Genomic DNA, 20705 nt, shown 5'->3' with positions numbered 1-20705 from the left:
GGAGTTTCTGTCCCACAGGGGTGAGGCTCATGTCTGCTTCGGTAGGATATAACTGGGCACCCCTGCAACTGGTCACCCAAAAGTGGGCACCCATGCTGTTCATACCCCATAGACGCAGGCGCCCTGTGCAGATGACAACCCACACAGCTGCCAGGAACTGCAGGTTCAGAGATTCAAAGTCAAGAGGGGCCCTGCAGGCTAAGCTCTCAGCAGTGCAAACTATTTTTGCACTATAATTCCCCTGAACTGAGAGCCAGACACCCCAAGTATCTCAGCACTGATGGGCTGCAGAGGTGACCAAAGTCACACAGACACCTGCCTACCACCAATGGTCAAACAGATGAGCCCTTTCTCTTGGCACTGATGTGACGAGAAAGAGATGAGAAACAACAATCTGATGGGAAACGTGTAACTGCAAAGAAACGGTTGCATCAGCCTGAAGTAAATAAACCGGTGAGCCCAGGGAGGAGGTGAGGGTGAAGGTCTGTGTTACCTCAGGCAACTCTTTAGGGTTCAGAATGGGGGACTCAGGGGGAGAGAGCCAAGAATCATGGGTGCAGGTGCCTGAGGGGAACACTGTGGCAGAGGAGAGGCGGCAGAAGCTGAGGGACGGACCCTGAAAGCTGTTCAGCCTTCCAGACATGGAGTCATGTCAGTCCTGCTGGCCCTGCTCCTGGGGGCTGCACTCTGCCCCCGTGTCCTCAATCTCCCAAAGGGCACCACCGAGCTGGAGATGGTGACCCAGGTGGACAGCGACAACAGCACCCTGGTGGGTGTCCTCAGTCTAGCCCGCAGCAACACCGACTTTGCCTTCAGCCTCTACAAGCTCTTGGCTGCCCAGAGTCCAGGATCCAACGTGATCTTCTCCCCATTCAGCGTCTCCATGGCCTTGGCCTTCCTGGCACTGGGGGCCTGTGGTTCCACCCAGACCGAGATCCTAGAGGGCCTCAAGTTCAACCTCACTGAGACCCCCGAGGCCGACATCCGCCGGGGCTTCCAGCAGCTACTGAGACACCTGAGCCGGCCCGGGATGCCCCTGCAGCTGAACGTGAACACGGCCATGTTCCTGGACCAGCAGTTGGACCTGCAGGAGAACTTCCAGCAGGAGGCCCAGGCGTTGTATGCCCTGATGCTTTCTCCACAAACTTCAAGGATGCCGCTGTGGCAGAGAAGCTCATCAACAACTATGTGGAGCAGAAAACCCAGGGGAAGATCAAGGAGTTGGTCAAGGACCTGGACACAGAGATCAGGATGGTCTTGGTGAACTGTCTCTTCCATAAAGGTGAAGCCACGTATGAGGGAGGAAAATGGGCGTGAACTCTGAGCCTTCGGGGCACATCTGCCCTGCACAGCCTGCTGTGACCCCAGGAGCCAATGCCAAGGCTCGGCCACCCACGTGGAGACCAGGGGCCTACTAGGAGCTCAGCGTGGGCCTGGAAGGAGCTGTAGGGTCCTGGCCTGGGGCTGGGGCCTGAGGATGGGTCTTTGAGCACCCAGAGCTGACTGACCCAGGTGGCAGATCAGGGTCCAAGAGAAGACAGCAGGCTGGCCTTGCTGAGGAGGAGACTGAGGAGGGCAGAGGATGGAGGTGCTGGTGCGGACTGCGCGGCTGCGGGCAGGAGCAGGAGGATGGGCCTTTGGAGGGGTCTGTGGGTCTCAGTCAGTGCCCCAGGCTGCGTCACAGCCACTCTGCTGGCCTGACCCCCACATTACCAACTGAGGGTCCTAGGTGCAGAAACTAGGAAAGTCCCCATCCCCCACCCTGTGCGATGGGGAGAACAGGGACCAGGCTCACTGTAATATGGGCAGATACTCACTCACCCACAGGCCCACAGTGCTCAGGAGCCTGTTCCCTCAGCTCAGCACAACCAGCTCCTCTGGGCCCAGTTTCCAGCCTGCCCAGATGACCCCGGGTCCAAGAAGTACCTAGACAGTGTACAAGGTGGCCATTCCCTGTCAGGTGCTCAGCATTCTCTCTGCCTACAGCCCAGTGGAAGACGCCCTTTGACCCCCACGACACCTACCAGTCAAATTTCCTTGTGAGCGAGAGCAGGAAGGTGAAGGTATCCATGATGAGGGCTGAGGACATCCGGGTATCCTACTTCCGGGACGAGGTGCTTGACTGCACCGTGGTGCAGCTCCCGTACAGGGACAGCAGCGCCTGTGCCCTCCTCGTCCTCCCTGACTACGGTCACATGACCAAAGTGGAGTCCAACTGCTCCCGGGCACACTCCAACGCTGGAGGGACTCGCTGAAGATGAGGTACCCCACCCTGTCTCTTCAGCTCCTCTTCCTCACCCTCACTTCCCTATTCCTACCAGTGGGACCCCCTCACCTCACAGTCAACAATGGAACCCCTGAGTGGGTGCAGCGTTATGGTAGGGGTCCCCCAGGCTCTGGTATCAGTCCAACCCTGGGGTACCAAGGGGAGCATAGGGCCAGCTCCCTTTGACAAGCACAGGCCTGGAGGGAACGGGATGACCCCGAATCCCCAGGACTCACATGCTTACACCAACGCCCTGTCTCCATGTCATGAGGCCGGGATAGAGGACAGGACCCCTGGGGGCTGGGAGAGATGGGCCTGGGGCAGCTGTGCCCTGGCTCAGGGTGGAACTATTCTGGGCTGAGATAACATGGAGGTGAGGGACTTGTCTGCAGTGATTGATTTTGGCTCCACCCCTGGCACCCAGATCCCTCGAAGCGATGCCTGAGCCAGAGCTAGGGGTAAGCACTGAGGATCATTGGGTTTGACAGGAGAAATTCATTCACACTCTCATCATTAACTCATCCATTCACTTACTCATTCACTCACTCATTCACTGATTCATTCACTTTCTTTTATTCTCTCACTCTCTCATTCATTCACTCACCCAGCCTGGGGTGTTGGTAACTGAGCACTACTCGAACACAGGCATGAATTCAGAGAAGAGGGGCTCCTGCTGCTGAAACCTGGTCCTCTGCCTCCCTCTGTCTGGGGGAGAGTGACCCCCTCGATACGTCAGTGGTTTGTTGTCTCGAGGTTGAGGACTGGATGGGCGATTGGGGGCACTGGTTTGTGAGAAGGGGTGCTGGAGATGGGAGCTCAGATGGGGAGCCGTGGGAACTATCCAGGAAAGAGCAGCTGGGCAGAGAATCAGTGGGCAGCACTCACAGGCGGACGGCAGCCAGCAAGTCAGGCTCTCTGTCTGAATTCATGCCTGGGTCAGAGTAGTGCTCAGTGGCAGCACCCAGGCTCAGTGAGCGAGCAAGTGAGTGAAAGAGAGAGAGTCACGGGTGGAGGGGAGCTCAGTGGAGGGTTGGGTGTGAGCATAGGGGCAGGGCCATGCACCCACAGGGTAAGTGTCTTTCCCTGCTTTGAGGGAGCCCAAGGGATCAGTTAGGGGCCTCACCCAGAGGACCCGGAGAGCAGCTGAGCAGAGGGCCATGGACAGCACTGCTCGCTTCATGGTTTCCTTCTGCTCTCAGAACCATCACCCTGCACCTGCCCAAGTTCTCCATCTCCGGGAACTACGACCTGGAGCAAGTCCTGATGGAGCTGAGCCTCAGCAGCATCTTCTCCAAGCAGGCGGATTTCTCAGGCCTCACCCAGGCTGAGAAGCTACACGTCTCCCAGGTGAGGGGGACCTGCGGACCTGCGCCTCCAAGAAGGACGCACTCCAGGCCCCCCGGAGCACCGAGGGCCCCCAAATCTGTTGTAGCTGTGTCTGTCCCTCTGCTTGCCTGCCCCTGGGCTCCCCAGGAGAGTGGTCCTAGTTGGGAAGGTTCCAGTCCCACCTGGAAAGGGCCCTGAGTCTGGACCAACCTTCTCCTGCCCAGGGGTCACCCAGGCCCTCCAGCCTCTGCTGGCCCAAAAATACATTGGAGGCTCAGTACTGGTCACAGCCCAGCAAGGACCAGCAGCTCGAGAGGTAAAGGAATCTCATAGGCTGTGCTGAGATGGCCCTTCGTCGGTGGGACCCTGCACCTGCCCTGACTCCCCAAAGCATGAAAGTTCATTCCTAAAGGGTGGTCGGCCTGATCTGGTCTGGGAGCTGGTGGCTGGGGGACATGCAGAGTCAGTGGGCACAGCCCATCCGGGAGCAGGGCCCTGCAGGAAGCAGGTGGCTGGGGCTGTCCACTCTGCTCCAGGCGCTGTGACAGCAGCTGCCCCACTCACAGGGTCTCCGTCTAGGAGCTAAGGAAAAGTACCGAGTTGCCCCTTCCTGCTCCTAGAATGTGTGTTGGGAACCTCGACCACTTTCCCGGGCATAACAGGACACCGAGGCCCCTCTCCCATCTCCACGTCTGAGCTCACTCCAGTCCATGGCCCGGTCGACCATCTGTGCTGTGGACTGTGCTGGCCAGGCCCGGTGTTCTGAAGGGGCCATGACTGGGGACCCTCTCCCCAGTGCCAGGACAGCTGCTCCTCGAGGAGCTCAAGCTTGCTGCCTTCTGCCTTCTGCTTGTCCTGCCCAGTGGTGACAGCTCTGTGTCCCCCAGGTGGTCCACAAGGCTGTGCTGGATGTTGCGGAGGAAGGCTCTGAAGCAGCAGCAGCCACAGGAATCAAATTCTATCCTCTCTCCGCAAGGTGGTATAATACAGTTGTGAACTTTGACAGGCCCTTCCTTGTGGTCCTCCTCTCTGAGGACACACAGAGCATCCTCTTCCTGGGCAAAGTGGCAGACCCCCAGCAGGCTCCCACTCCCACTGAAATGGGTCCTGGCCTAAGAATTCAGCCCTGCCCCAGGTGCAGGCACTCCCCATCTCACCTGGACCACCTTGCTGGTGGCAGTGTCCATGCTTGAGACTGTGTGAGAGCAATAAATGTTTTCAAAGGTACAGATAGTACAATGGTCTGGGCATTTGCCTTGCATACAACCAAGAGGGTTCAATCCTGGCACCCCATATTAGTACCACTAGGGACTCCCTGCTCCGTTTCCGACCTGGACCGGTTCACCCCTCCTTAGGCAACCTGGTGGTCCTCCGCTCCTGGAAGGTCACCATATTGATGCCGAACTTAGTGCAGACACCCGATCGGCATAGCGCACTACAACCGAGAACTCCTGGACTCAAGCGATCCTCCAGCCTCAGCCTCCCGAGTAGCTGGGACTACAGGCGCGTGCATAGCACAGCGGTAGGGCGTTTGCCTTGCACGCAGCCAACATGGCCGACCCGAGTTCGATTCCTCCGCCCCTCTCGGAGAGCCCGGCAAGCTACCGAGAGCATCTTGCCCGCACGGCAGAGCCTGGCAAGCTCCCCGTGAGGTATTCGATATGCCAAACACAGTCACAACAAAGACTCCAATGGAGACTTTACTGGGCCCGCTGGAGCAAATCGATGAACAAGGGGAGAACAGTGACAGTGACAGTGACAGGGACTCCCAGGGATGTCCAACCCATCTGCAGAGGGCGCCAGAGCTCACAGGTGAGAGGAGCTGTCTCCCAGCACCACCCAGCGCCCAAATCCTGGTGTAAGCCTGCTGCTATTGTGCCTCTGACCGAGTGTCTAGGAACTGGGACTTCATAACCCCCTTCAGCCCCATTAATGTGCTAGAGCAGCTCAGGGGACTCAGGATCAAGTCCTCCTGGGGCCCCAGGGCTTCACCAAGGACAGAAGGCAGGAAGGGCAGCTGGGTGAGGAGCCGGGGGGAAGGTCGAGGAAAGCCCAGAACACCCCATCCTCTAGGTGAGCCCCTGCCCCAAATCTTCGTGTGTGTCCCCCAGCTGGGGAGCACCCGTAGCCCTTTGGGATCTTTTCAGTTTGTTCACCAGGGGGAGGGGCAACCCCATCATCTCCCCACTAGCCCCCTAGAAACAAACACCGTTCCTCTGGAAATCAGTCCACTATTCCTGATGCCTTTGACTCCTGCATATACACTAGCCCCTTCTGGCCCTCTCAGCGCTTAGGAAATTCAGGGCTCCTGTGTGTGGTGACATGAACACTGTGGCTGAAGACCAAGGACATGTAAGCAAGGGAGGTTGGTCATCTGCAAGATCAAGTTCTCGTTCCTGACACATCCCAGCCCGACCCCAGTAATGGCCACAGGCGACCTGTTCCCCACCTGCTGGCCACAGTGACTCACCCTGATGAGGCTTACAGGGATGGTCCATGGACTGTCTGAAAGGCAAAAAAAAGGGTGACAAAAAATCAATATTTTTAAAATGTTGAATTGATTAAATAGTGAAGGGGCAGATGAGAGCAGGTTCTGGAAGGTCAGTGAAGTTAAACTGAGTATGCAGTCAGGGAATATTTCCTCAAGGGGGTTAGGTCAGAGAAAGCACGTGGGGGAGGGGAACTTGGGGAGGTGCAGTGACAGCAGCGTAGAGAAGAGAAAGTTCCGACACCAAAGAGTAATGCAGACATTGGCAAGAGTTGGAAGAATGGGGCGGGTCTGGAGCAGGAAAGAGGGTTTACAGGGAGATGACCTATATAGCTCAGCTCCTGTTGCTGAGATCAGGGGCTAGTAAGGTGTCTAGAATGTTCATTCACTGATTCCATCAGTGACTCCAAGAATTTTTTGCAAATTTGCTGGCACTTGATTTTAACTTGAGAAAATTAGGGTGGTGGCTTCTCTGCCCAGAACAGAGAGGGTGGGAAGGACTTAAATTTCTGTATGTATTCCACCCACCACTCACCCAACCATCACCCACCCATCTACCATCCATCAATACAATCATCCATCCACCACCTATCTCCACCACATACCTTCCATCAATCTGTCCATTCAACCATCCAGACAGACAAACAGACAGACCGTGAACAAGTGTCTCGGGCTCTTAGCTCCTTATGCCCCAGTGAGGAAGATCTGGGAGAGTGTGGGATGAATGTGGGTGAGTGTGGGATAAATGTGAATGAATGTAGATGAGTATGAATGAGTGTGGGTGAGTATGGGGTGAGTGTGAGGTTGAGTGTGGGTGAGTGTGGGGTGAGTGTGTGTGGGTGTGGGGTAGTGTGGGTGAGTGTAGGGTGAGTCTGGTGAGTTTGGAATGAGTGTGGGTGAGTATAGGGTAACTGTGGGGGGGTGATTGTGGGTGAATTTGGGGGTGATTGTGGGTGATTTTGGGGGTGATTGTGGGTGAGTGTAGGGGGTGTGGGGTGAGTGTGGGTGAGTATGGGTGGTGAGGGGTGAGTTTCCGTAAGTGTGGGTATGAGGTGAGTGTGGGGGTGAGTGTGGGGGTGTGGAGGTGACTGTGGGTGAGTGTGGGGTAAGTGCGGGTGAGTGTGGGTAAGTGAGGGGTGAGTTTCGGTGAGTGTTGGTGAGTATGAGGTGAGAGTATGGGTGAGTGTGGGTGAGTGTGGGGTGAGTCTGGGTGAGTCTGGGTGTGTATCTTTGGGGTTGCCTCAAGTGTGGGGTGCACATTCTCAGCCCTGGGTTCCCCTCTCTCCCAACGCAGCCTCATGGAGCTCTGGCTCCTTCTGAACCTGATATTCCTGTGCCACCTGGTGGCCGCCCCCATGACCACAAAGCTAGGAGGAATAAGTAGGGCAAGGCCCAGCCTGTGCCCAAAGTGTCCCCTGCTTGGCCCTGAACTTCATCTTGGGCCTCTACCCCAGGAGCGGGCAGAGAGGAGAGAAATCAGGACACCCACACAAGCTGGAGGGACTCCAAGAGCAAGGAGGGGAGGGGAGAGAAGGGGAGAGCAGGATACCCTTTCCTTAGGTCCCGCTGTACCTGCTACCGTCATGGTGTCAGGGTCTCAGTGCGGGACCCATCACCAGGCTGCAGACATTCTGTCCTAACTTGTCCTGTCCTTTCCTGTCTTCTCCTGTCCAGTCCCATCCTGTTCCATCATATGCTGTTCTTTCCTGTTGGTTCTGTCCTGTTCTGTCCTGTCCCATCTTGTCCAGGTCTATTCTGTCCTGTCCCGTTCGGTGTTATCCCGTCCAATTCTGTACTGTCCTGTCCTGTTCTGTCCCATTCTGTTCTGCTCTGTTTGTTTTGTACTGTCCAGTTCTGTTCTCGTTCACTGGGAAGTCCTTGGGCATTGAAGGGCAGGGCAGAACACACTCTAATAAAGCCATCATGAGTTTACCTGTCTTTCAGGGTTACCCAGGCCTGGCCAGTGTGAAGATGTGAACATCACGTCAGTTGAGGGAGTCAGGGAGGCCTCTATAGGAGTCTCCTGGCAGGAAGGAGTCCATCCCCTCCCTCTCCAGCATTGGAGGGGTCCTGGTCTCCAAGAGCCTTTTTGATGCTGACAGCAGGCCCCAGGCTGTGGTCAGTCATTGAAGATCTGCACATTCCGCATTTTCCACAGCAGAGATTCCCAATGAGTCTTTGAGCTGGCCTGCCTTCAGGATCTCTCTGAGCTTAGTAGAGAAACTAAGGCACTTGAACAGGTTACAAGTAACAGATACTTGTAATGGTACGTGTTATTATAAGACCTGCTCCTGCCATTTAGCCTTGTGCCTAACTGCATCCATGGAAAGGGCTTGTGGGATCCCATAGCTGCTTTGAGATTCCCTGTGTGTAGGAATGGTAGACCATAACACCCTCGTACACTCTCTATATGAGTTTATGCAAGCCAATATAGTGCCGATAAGCATTAGAAAACATACTGAATTGTGCTTTTGGGTCCCTGGGATATCTTCTCAGAAGCAGTATTACCGAGTAGTATTGAAACTCAATTTTCAATGCTTTTGAGAAATAATCTTACTGTTTTCCAGAAAGGCTTGGCCATCGGCATTCCCACCAGCAGTGAATGAGAGTCCCTTTCTCTCTGCATCCATGTAAGCACGAGTTGTTCTTTTTTTTATGTAGGAGTACTGCTATTTATTCAGCCACTGATTAGCTGATTGAATTGTGCATGAACTCCACCTTACTCTTTTTTTTCATTTTTTATAATTTTATTTATTGAATCACTATGAGAGCAGTTACAAAGCTTTTGGGTCTAAGTCTCGGTCATACAATGAAACACCCATACCTTCACCAGTGCCCATTCTCCACTCCCAACAACCTAGGTATACCCCCGTCTCACACCCTCCCCTTACCTGTGGGGCAGATGATTTCCACATTACTTTCTCTCTATTTTGATCACATCCAATATTTTGACACCAGACCCACCATTATTATTTGAGATTTTACCCCAACACTCAGATCTGCTGAAAAGGCAACAGTAGACAATTTGTTTTCTATTGCTGGTTATGAATAACATATGATGTCGCATGGCTGCAGTATGGGCCATGTGATTTTGAAATTCCGAAATTTTGACACTTAAATCTGGAGGGATTTTTGCCAAAACCTGGTGGGTTCCGAGATTTGTTTCTGAGTATCTGGGATCATGGCCGTTAAGCAGCTTGATCAGGAGCCAGAGAGGCCATTCGTGGGCGATGACTTGGGGTCTTGGTGGGGTGGGGAGGACAGGACAGGCTCCACCCCCATCCTGTGAGGCCCTGCGTGTGTCATCACTGGGGGCCCAAACCTGACTATTCAGTGACCTCTGTAGGATGGTGGCCAAAGCACGAAACCTATTCCCACCTGGGTTGGCCCAGCACCAGTAACCTATTGCAGGGACCAGACGCATTTCTGCCAAAAGCCGCTGGGTTTCGAGATTTGTTTCTGAGTCTCTGGGATCATGGCCATTAAGCAGTTCAATCAGGAACCAGAGAGGTCATGCCTCCAGTTATATACCTGAGCTGGAGGTGGTTTGTGGGTGTATTTCCCACATACCTAACTTTTGGCCATTTACTTTCTTGGCAAAGTTTGCCCCAAGTTTTGGGGGTCTGGCCAAAGGCACAGCAGCAATTTGGGGGTATCTGGAAGTCTGAAGGCACTATGAGGCTGCTGATGCACTCGCCTCACAGGCAATTGACCTGCTGGCAGCACCACACCCCCGACGAGTTGTTCTTTTGATGTGTGTCAGTCTCTGTGGTGTGAGATGATATCTCATTGTTGTTTTGATTTGTAGCTCCTTGACAATTAATTCTGTAGAGCAAGTTTTCATTCGCCTGTTGACCACTTGTATTTCCTCTCTGAGGAAGTTTCTGTTCATCTCTTCTCCCCATTTCTGGAAGAGGGTGGATGTTTTATTTGTAAAGTTCTACCCTAACAGATGAGTCATATGCATTGCCCTTATTAGAACTATTCACAATAGCCAGAATCTGGGAAGAACCCAAGTTCCCAAGGACAGATGAGTGGATAAAGAAGGAATGGTACATATATACAATGAAATACTACACAGCTATTAGGAAAAATAAAGTAATGAAATTTTATTATACTCGTATAGACATGAGATGATTATGCTAAGTGAAATGAGTCAGAGAGAGGGACAAACACAGAATGACTGAAATCACTTGCAGGATACGAAAAACTGCAAAATTTGAGCATAAAAACCAAAGACAGTAGAGACAAGGGACAAGAGGACTGATCCATGGTAGAAAACTTGCCATAAAGGTAGAGGGGAGATGCAGTTAGGACAGAGAAGGGACCACGATGAAATGACAATAACACTTATCATTGTTTGTGTTAATACCAATTAGCACTATTCACAATAGTAATAAAGGTAAAGGCCCTCCCGTTGATCGTCGATTTGCTCGAGCGGGCCCAGTAACGTCTCCATTGGAGACTTTGTTGTTACTGTGTCTGGCATATCAAATACTCTCGGTAGCTTGCCGGGCTCTCCGAGAGGGGCGGAGGAATCGAACTCGGGTCGGCCATGTTGGCCGCTTATAAGGCGAACGCCCTACCTGCTGTGCTATCGCTCCAGCCCACAATAGTAATAATAACAATAATAACAATCATGATTACTCTGGACAAGAAATGAATGCTGAAAGGAGGTAAAATGATAGGCATGGTACCTTTTGAGTAACACTATTACAAACCATGCCTAAAAGGATAAACGGTAAAATAATAAGAGAGAGAGAAAGAGAGAGAGAAGAAAAGTGTCTGCCAGATAGGCAGGCTGCAGCAGGGTTAGCGGGAGAGAAAATGGGGACATTGGTCATAGGAAATGTGCACTGGTGAAGAGTTGACCGTTGGAACGTTGTGTGACTGAAACCCAGTCATGAACAAATTTGTGGCTGTGCATCTAATGATGAGTCAATTTTTTAAATAATTAATTACTTTTAAAGTACTGAAAGTGCCAACAGGAGAAGAAAGCAAGTATTTCACTTTGCTTGCAATAAACTCCATCCACCCATTTACTGTGGATCCTGGTTTCAAATACACTATTAAAACCTGTAAAGGCAAGGCATACAATTTAGCAATGTTATTTCTTTTGTTCTTTAAATTTCACATGGAAAACCTTAGTTTCCTGTCCTTTTTTACTGAATCCCCAGAAAATACACAATTGCGAATTTGTTCATGGCTGGGTTTCTTCAGTCATACAATGAGACAAATACCAGTCACTCATCTACTTTACATTTATAATCACCAGTGTTTCCAGTTTTTTCCTGCCTGGCCCCCCACCGACTTCCTCTATGGAAGACATTATTCTTCTTTCTCCCTCCCTCCCTCTCTTTCTCTCTTTGTCTCTGTCACTCAATATCTCTCTCATTCACTCTCTTTATATATGTGTGTGTGTGTATAATTCTCTCTCCTTTGGGCCATTATAGTTAGAAATATATGAAAGGGTATCATGTATTTCCTTTTACCTGCTTTTAGCATTCAGTGCCTGTCCAGGGTGATCATTTCCAACTTTCATTGTCGGAAGTGATCCTTTCTCATCTCAAATACCCCCTTCACTTGTGGCATGTTGCCAACCAAGGATCAAGTCCTACTACCCCTCATTTCTATTCTTCTTGAGTGTTGTTTTCATACTATGTGTTTTCATATTCCGCAAATGCATGCAATAATTCTGTAACTGACCCTCTCCCTCTGACTCATTTCATACAGCATGATACTCTCCATGTCCATCCATTTATAAGAAAACTTCATTACTTCATTTTTCCTGGTGACTGTGTAGTGTTCCATTTTGTAAGTATGCCAAGGTTTCTTTATTCATTCATCTGTTCTCACAAACTCGGGGTGTTTCTAAATTCTGGCTATTGTGAATTGTCCTGCAATGAATAGAGAAGTATGGGTGTTGATCCTGATGAGATCAACAGAGTATATTTTGGCCCCCATACTATATTCCTAGAAATGGTATTGCTGGGTCATGTGGAAGCTCAATTTCTAGTTCTTTGAGAAATGCCCATATTCTTTTTCCAAAAGGCTGGACCATTAGGTATTCTCACAAACAATTAATGACTTCATCTTTTCTATCAGCTGCACAAACAATTAATGAGAATCCGTTTCTCCCCTCAACCACATCAGCACTGGTTGTTCTTGTTCTTTTTTAAAAAAAAATTTTATTAGTGAATCACTGTGAGGTACAGTTACAGACTTATAAACTTTTGTACTTGTGTTTTAGTCATACAGTTATCGAGTACACATCGCTCCGCCAGTGCCCATTTTCCACCACCAGTGGTCCCAGCATGTCTCCCCCCACCCCTACCCCATCCCCTCCACCCTACCCAGCCTCTGTAGCAGGGCATTCCCTTTTGTTCTCTCTCTCTCTTTTTGGATGTTGTGATTTGCAATAGAGGTATTAAGTGACCATCATGTTTGATCTACAGTCAACTTATAGCCTACATCTCCAATCCCGAGCGGGCCTTCCTAGCACCCTTTACTTGGCGGTCCTTTCTCTATCTGAGCTGCCTTTTCCCCCAGCATGAGAGGCCTGCTCCTAAGCTGTGGAGTAATCCTCCTAGTACTTATCTCTACTATTCTTGGGTATTAGTCTCCCATTCTATTAATTTATATTCCACAAATGAGTGCAATCGTTCTACATCTGTCCCTCTCTGACTCATTTCACGAACATGATACTTTCCATGTTGATCCACCTATATGCAAATTTCATGACTTCATCTTTTCTAACAGCTGCATAGTATTCTATTGTGTAGATGTACCAAAGTTCTTTAACCAGTCATCTGTTCTCGGGAATTCGGTTTTTTTTCCCAGATTCTGGCTATTGTAAACAGTGCAGCAATGAACATATAAGTGCAGATGTCATTTCCACTATGCTTTTTTGTATCTCCAGGATATATTCCCAGGAGTTGTATTTCTGGGTCAAATGGGAGCTCAATTTCTGATTATTTTTGAGAAGCATCCATACTGTCTCTCGCAGATGATATGATACTATATTTAGAGAACCCTAAAACCTCTACCAAGAAACTCCTAGCTGTATAGTAATGATGCAGGCTATAAAATCAATACCTAAAAGTCCATGTCTTTCCTATATGCAAATAAACAAAGAAAAATAGTGACATGATAAAAGAAATCCCGTTTACAATTATGCCTCATAAAATCAAGTTCCTCGGAATCAGCCTAACTGAGGAGGTAAAGGACCTCTACAAAGAAAACTACGAAAATATGACTTCACAAATTAAAAGAGGAAATGGAAATATATCCCCTGCTCATGGATTGGGAGAATTAACATTGTCAAAATGGCAATACTCCCCAAAACACTGTACAAATTCAACACGATCCCTATAAGGTGACCCATGACATTCTTCAAAGAAATGGAGCAAACACTCCTGAAATTCATATGGAACAATAAGCCACCACTAATAGCTAAGGCAATTCTTGGGAAAAAGAAGATGGGAGGCATCATCTTCTGCAACCTCAAACTCTACTACAAAGCGGTAGTAATTAAAACAGCATGGTACTGAACAAAGGCAGAGCCGCAGACCAATGGAACAGGGTTGAATATACTGACACCCCCCCCTTTGATAAGGGAGCAATAAATGTGAAGTGTAGCAAGGAAAACCTCTTTAACAAATTGTGCTGGCAAAACTTGATAGCTACATGCAAAAAAAGGGGGGGGGGGCTCAGACCTCTACCTAACACTATGCACAAAAGTCATACCAACATGGATTAAAGACGGCAACATCAGACCAGAATCTACCACGTACATTGAAGACAAGATTGGCAAAACCCTCCACGACATTGAAGCTAGCAGTATCTTCAAAGATGACACGCCACTGACCAAGCAAGGGGAGACAGAGATAAACAAATGGGACTATCTTAAACTAAGAAGCTTCTACACGTCAAAAGAAACAGTGACCAAATTACAAAGACAGTCTACAGAATGGGAAATAATATTTACCTAATACCCATCTGATAAGGGGCTGATATCAAGGATATACAAGGCACAGGTTGAACTCCACAAGAAGAGAACATCCAACCCCATCAAAAAATGGGGCGATGAGGCACAGAGGCAGGGTGGGAGGGGGAAATGGGGGGGGATACTGGGATCCGTGGTGGTGGGAAATGGGAACTGGTGGAGGGAAGAGTATTTGATCATTGTATAAATGAAACCCAACACAAAAATTTGTAAGTCTACAACTGTACCTCATGGTGTCTCACTAATAAAAATTTTTTAAAAATGGGGCAATGAAATGAACAGAAACTTTCTCAAAGAAGAAATCCGAATGGAAAAAGGCACATGAGAAAATGCTCTACATCATTAATCATTAGGGAGGTGCAGATCAAAACAATAATGAGATATCATCTCACACCACAGAGACTGGCCCACATCCAAAAGAACAAAAACATCCCGTGTTGGCACGGATGTGGCGAGAAAGGGACCCTTCTTCACTGCAGGTGGGAATGCCAACTGCTTCAGTCTCTTTGGAAAACAGTATGGATGATTCTCAAAAAATTAGAAATTGAGCTCCCATTTGACCCTGCAATACCACTCCTGGGAATATATCCCGGAGAGGCAAAAAAGTATAGTCGAAGTGATATCTGCACTTGTTTGTTCATTACAACACTGTTTACAATAGCCAGAATCTGGAAAAAATCTGAGTGCCCGAGAACAGATGACTGGTTAAAGAAACTTTGGTACATCTACACACTGGAGTATTATGTAGCTGTTAGAAAAGATGAAGTAATAAAATTTACATACGAGTATCATGCTAAGCGAAATGAGTCAGAAAGAGAGGGACAGAGATTGCATTCATCTGGGGAACATAAAGTAACAAAATAGGAGACTAACACCCAAGAATAGCCGAGATAAGTACCAGGAGGTTCACTCCATGGCTTGGAGGCCAACCACACATGCTAAGGGAAAAGGGAGCTCAGATAGAGATGGGAACACCAAATAAAGGGTGTTGGGAAGATCCTCCCAGAATGGGAGATGCATGCTGAAAGTAGACTATAGACCGAAAATAATTGCCACTCAATGCCTTTTTTGCAAACCACAGCACCCAAACGGAGAGAGAGAACAAAAGGGAATGCCCTGCCACAGAGGCAGGGTAGGATGGGGGTATGGGGTTGGGAGGGATACTGGGATTAGTGGTGGTGGAAAGTGGGCACTGGTGGAGGGATGGGTACTCGATCATTGTATAATTGAAACCCAAGCACAAAAATTTGTAAGTCTACAACTGTACGTCATGGTGTTTCACTAACAAAAAAATTTTTAAATAAATAAACCACTGAGCCCAGGGAGGAGGCAAGGGCGAAAGTCTGTATTACTTCAGATAGCTCTTCAGGTTCACAGCACCGGACTCAAGGGGAGAGAGCCCAGAATCATAGGTGCAGCGGCTCGAAGGGACACTGGGAGAGGTGAGGCAGAAGAATCTGAGGGCCAGACCCTAAGAGCTGCTCAGCCTTTTAGACTGAGGGTGGAGGCATGTCAGTCCTGCTGGCCCTGCTTCTGGGGGTGCACTCTGCCCCCATGTCCTCAGCCTCCCGGAGGGCACCATGGAACCGGATGACCCGGACAGACAGGGACAACAGCGTAACGGTGGGTGTCCTCAGTCTAGCCAGCAGCAACACTGACTTCGCCTTCAGCCTCTACAAGTTCTTGTTTGCACAGAGTCTCAGGTCCAACGTCATCTTCTCCCCGCTCAGTATCTCCATGGCCTTGGCCTTCCTGGCATTGGAGCCCGCGACCTCACCCAGACCGAGATCCCAAAGTGCTTCAAGTTCAACCTCACAGAGACCCCCGATGTCAACATCCACTGAGGCTTCCAGCAGCTACTGAGACATCTGAGCCGGCCCTGGGGGTCCCTTGCATATGAATGTGGGCAGCTCTGTGTCCCCTGACCAACAGCTAGACTTGCAGGAGCCTTTCCGGCAGGAGGCCCAGATGTTGTACGCCACCGATGCTCTCTCCACAGACTCCAGGATCCCGCGGCTGCCGAGGAGCTCATCAATGACTATGTAGAGCAGAAAACCCAGGGGAAGACCAAGGAGGGGGTCAAGAGCTTGGATGAAGAGACCCGGATGGTCTTGGTGAACTGCCTCTTCCTCAGAGATGAGATCATTCTGGGAGGGAAATGGGCGTTTCCCTCCTCTGAGCCTTGGGGCTGCTTCTTCCCTGAGGCAGCCTGCTGTGACCTCCTGTGCTGAGGAGGAGACAGAGAAGAACAGAGGACGGGGGTGCTGGGTGCGGGCTGAGTGGCTGCGGGCAGGAGCAGGAGGATGGGCCTGTGGGTGGAGGGTTCTGTGGGCCTCAGTCAGTGCCCAGGGCTGCATGACGTTTGCTCTTCTGGCCTGAACCCCACGTGACCACCTGAGGGTCCTGGGTGCAGAGACTTAGACGGTCCCCATCCCTCACCCTGTGTCATGGGGGAGCAGGGACCATGCTCTCTGTAAGGTAGGCAGAGACTCACTCACCCATGCCCCACAGTGCTCAGGAGTCTGTTCCCTCAACTCAGCACAACCAGCTCCTCTGGGCCCAGTTTCCAGCTCGCCCAGATGACTCTGGGTCCAGGAAGTACCTAGACAGCATACAAGGTGACCATTCCCTGTCAGGTGCTCAGCATTCTCTCTGCCTACAGCCCAGTGGAAGATGCCCTTTGACCCCCACGACACCTACTAGACAAATTTCCTTGTGAGCGAGAGCAGAAAGGTGAAGGTGATGAGCGCTGAAGACATCCGGGTGCCCTACTTCCGGGACGAGGTGCTTGACTGCACTGTGGTGCAGCTCCTGTACAAGGATAGCAGCGCCTGTGTCCTCCTCGTCCTCCCTGACTATGGTCACGTGGCCAAGGTCGAGGCCACACTGCTCCCAGGCACTCTCCAAGCTGGAGGGACTCGCTGGAGATGAGGTATCCCACCCTGTCCCTGCAGCCCACTTTCTTCACCCTCACTTCCCTGTCCCCACCAGCCGGACCCCCTTCAGCATCAACAATGGGACCCCTGAGTGGGTGCAGCAGTGTGGTCGGGGGCTCCCAGGCTCTGGTATCAGCCCAACCCTGGGGTACCAAGGGAGCAGAGGGCCAGCTGCCTCTGACAATCACAGGCTCAGGGGGGACAGGATGAGGACCCCGAATCCCCAGGACTCACATGATTACACCCCACCACCTGTCTCCATGTCATGAGGCCAGGACGGAGGACAGGACCCCTGGGGGCTGGGAGAGATGGGCCTGGGGCAGCTGTGCCCTGGTTCGGGGTGGAATTGTTCTGGGCCGAGATAGTAAGGAGAGTGAAGGACTTGCTTGCAGCAGCTGATTCAGGCTCCACCCCTGGCACCCGGAGCCCTTGGAGTGATCCCTGAGCCAGAGCTAGGGGTAAGCCCTGAGGACCATTGGGTTTGACAGGAAGAATTCATTCACTCATTCATTCACTCATTCACTCAGTCATTCATTTACTCATTCACTCATTAATCACTGGATCATTCACTTTCTTTTATTCTCTCACTCACACATTCTGTCACTCACTCACCCAGCCTGGAGTGTTGGTAACTGAGCACTACTTAGACTCAGGCATGAATTCAGACAAGAGGGTATCCTGCTGCTGAAACCTGGTCCCCTGCCGCCCTCTGTCCCGGGGAGAGTGACCCGGGGAGAGTGACCCCCTTGACAAGTCAGTGATTTGGTGTCTCGAAGTTGAGGACTGGATGGGCGATTGGGGGCCCTGGAGGGAATGGGGACCCTGGACCGGGGTGTGTTTGTGAGAAGGGGTGCTGGAGGTGGGAGCTCAGGTAGGGAGCCATGGGGAACTATCCAGGGAAAAGAAGCTGGGCAGAGAATCAGCGGGCAGCAGTCATAGGGGGTGGCAACTGGCGAGTCAGACCCTCTTGTCTGAATTCATGCCTGGGTCCGAGTAGTGCTCAGTGGCAGCACCCAGGCTGAGTGAGCGAGCGAGTGAGAGAGTCACGGGTGGAGAGGAGCTCAATGGAGGGCTGGATGTGAGCATAGGGGCAGGGTCATGCACCCATGGGGTCAGTGTCTCTCTCTGCTCTGAGGGAGCCTGGAAGATCAGTTCGGGGCCTCAGTTCAAAGGACCAGAGAGCAGCTGTGCAGGGCCCAGGGGCTGCAACGCTCATGGTTTCTTTCTGCTCCCAGAATCATCACCCTGAACCTGCCGAAGTTCTCCATCTCCGGGGACTACGACCTGAAGCAAGTCCTGACAGAGCTGGGCCTTAGCAGCGTCTTCTAGCAGGTGGATCACTCAGGACTCATCCAGGCTGAGAACCTGTATGTCTCCCAGGTGAGGGGAACCTGCAAACCTGCGCCTCCAAGGGGGATGCACTCAAGGCCCCCAGGAGCACTGAGGGCCCCCGAGTCTGTCATAGCTGTGCCTGCCCCTCGGCCTGCATATCCCTGGGCTCCCCAGGAGATTGGTCCTAGATGGGGGGTCCCAACCCCGCTGTGGAAATAGCCCTGACTCTGGACCCACCTTCTCCTGCCCAGGGGTCACCCAGGCCCTCCAGCCTCTGCTGGCCCCCCATACAGTGGGGGTTCCGTACTGGTCACAGTCCTGCAGGGCCCAGCAGCTCAAGGGGTAAAGGAACCCCATAGGCTGTGCTGTGATGGCCCCGCACCTGCCCCAACTCTCCAAAGCATGAAAGTTCATTCCTACAAGGGTGATCCAGCTGATCTGGCCTGGGAGCTGATGGCCAGGGGACAGGCAGAGACAGCGGGCATAGCCCAGCTGAGAGGCAGGGCCCTGCAGGAAGCAGGAGGCCGGGGCTATCCACTCTGCTCTAGGCGCGGTGACAGCAGCTGCCCCATCTAGGAGCTAAGGAAAAGCACCCGAGTTGCCCCTTCTTGCTCCCTTCTTGTGTGTTGGGGACCTTGGACACTGCCCCGGGCAGAGCAGGACACCGAGACCCCTCTCCTGTTCCCACGCCTGAGCTCACTCCTGCCCACGGCCTGGTCAACCATCTGTGCTTTGGACTGTGCTGGTCAGGCCCTGAGTTGTGGAAGGGCCATGACTGGGGACCCCAGAGCCAGTACAACTGCCCCTCGAGGGGCTTGGGTAGGCAGGCTGCATGCCGCTCGTCCTGCCCAGTGGTGACAGCTCTGTGCCCCCCAGGTGGTCCACAAGGCCATGCTGGACATGACCGAGAATGGCACTAAAAACGCTCCCTTCCGGGGAAAGTTCCACCCTCTTACTCCAAAACCACTGGAGATTATGAACTTCAACAGGCCCTTCATGGTGGTCATCATCTCTGAGGACACACAGGACATCCTCTTACTGGGTAAAGTGGTAAACCTCAAGAAGGCCTGAGCTAATGCTGGAATAATGGGGCCTATCCCAAGAGCTGTCCCTGCCCATGACCCTGCATGCCCTGGCCCACCTGGGTCACCTTCCTGGTGGCTGCTTCCAGTATAGGGGACTGTGTGAGAGCAATGAACATCTTCCTCACAACACCAGGCTGGGCCATGACCCATAGGTCTTTGAGGGGCCTTTTATCTACCTCCACCTGCCCATGTCCTGGACCTCAGCCCTGTCCCTCAGCTTTGGGCCCTCCATGCTCAGAAGCTTCTTCTGGGCTCTCAGATGGTGGTCCAGATGCCCAGGCAGTGGACACCTGGGTCCTGGCTGTGTCCGACCATTCTAGGCTCTTTGTCCTCAATTAGGATACACTTTGCCCAGGGTCCAGATGTGCCCACCTGGACCACTCAAGGTCCCTGAGTCAGTGCTGCATGCAAACAGATCACCCTCAGACTGAAGCTGAGCTGGTGACTGTTGCTTGGCCGCTGCCTTTGACCCCATCTCCCCAATCTTCAGAGAATCATTCCAGCCAGGTGCCAGATGCCTAAGTGTCCCCTCCTTCCTGGACAAAACCCCATGAACAAGGGCTAGAACGGAGGACGGGGGTATCTCTAGAGCAGCAGAGCTGCCCAAGCCTCATGCATGCACCCACATTCCACCTGGGCACCAGGGACGGTGTCACCTGTCCCCGAGATGTGACAACAGGCTGAATTCCAACACCTCCTGCAGGCAGACAGCTGAGATCTGCTTGTGCTGTGACCCATTCCACCTTGCCACCACCAAGTGATCCCATGCTGTGATTAGCACCAGAAAGAGGGAGGGGACACAGGGAGGTTCAGTGATTTCACCTCAAACCCACTAAATTGTGTGTCGCAAGAGCAACTGCCACATGGGTGAGGACAGGGAAGCCCCATCCACCAGACCACCAAGCATTTCCACCACCACTAGGGATGCCCAGAATTTAGCTCCGGGCTGACCCACCCACCTGCAGGGGGCGCCAGAGTGCACAGGTGAGGGGCACTGTCTCCCAGCGCCACCCAGCTGGTGTGACCCAGCTGTTACTGTGCCTTTGACCGAGTGTCTAGGAAGTGGGTCTCCATGCCCCCCCTCCAGCCCTGTTAATATGACAGAACAGCTCAGGGGATTCAGTATCGAGTCCTCATGGGGCCCCCTGGGCTTCACCAAGGACAGAGGCAGGAAGGGCGGCTGGGTGAGGACCAGGGGCAAGTTGAGGGAAGCCCAGAGCACCCGTCCTCTAGGTGAACCCCTGCCCCAAATCCCCAAGTGTTCCCC

General features: G+C 52.0%; 1 protein-coding gene across 1 annotated transcript; it reads left to right on the top strand.

The window, feature by feature from the left end:
• Window positions 1-649: 649 nt before the first annotated feature.
• LOC130041184 (serpin A3-8-like) lies at window positions 650-19424 on the top strand. The gene is given in 13 exon segments (XM_056133235.1): window positions 650-1124; window positions 1127-1282; window positions 1987-2208; window positions 2211-2262; window positions 3466-3613; window positions 4480-4727; window positions 7375-7460; window positions 15650-15848; window positions 16085-16199; window positions 16789-16973; window positions 17077-17169; window positions 18257-18314; window positions 19230-19424. Coding segments are annotated over 13 exon segments (2232 nt in total).
• Window positions 19425-20705: the final 1281 nt, after the last annotated feature.

This window comes from Sorex fumeus, unplaced genomic scaffold, assembly GCF_029834395.1.
Source record: "Sorex fumeus unplaced genomic scaffold, SorFum_2.1 ptg000098l, whole genome shotgun sequence".
NCBI classification, from domain to species: Eukaryota; Metazoa; Chordata; class Mammalia; order Eulipotyphla; family Soricidae; genus Sorex; species Sorex fumeus.
The sequence above is the reverse complement of the archived record's forward strand: the minus strand, read 5'-3'. Positions and strand labels throughout refer to the sequence as shown.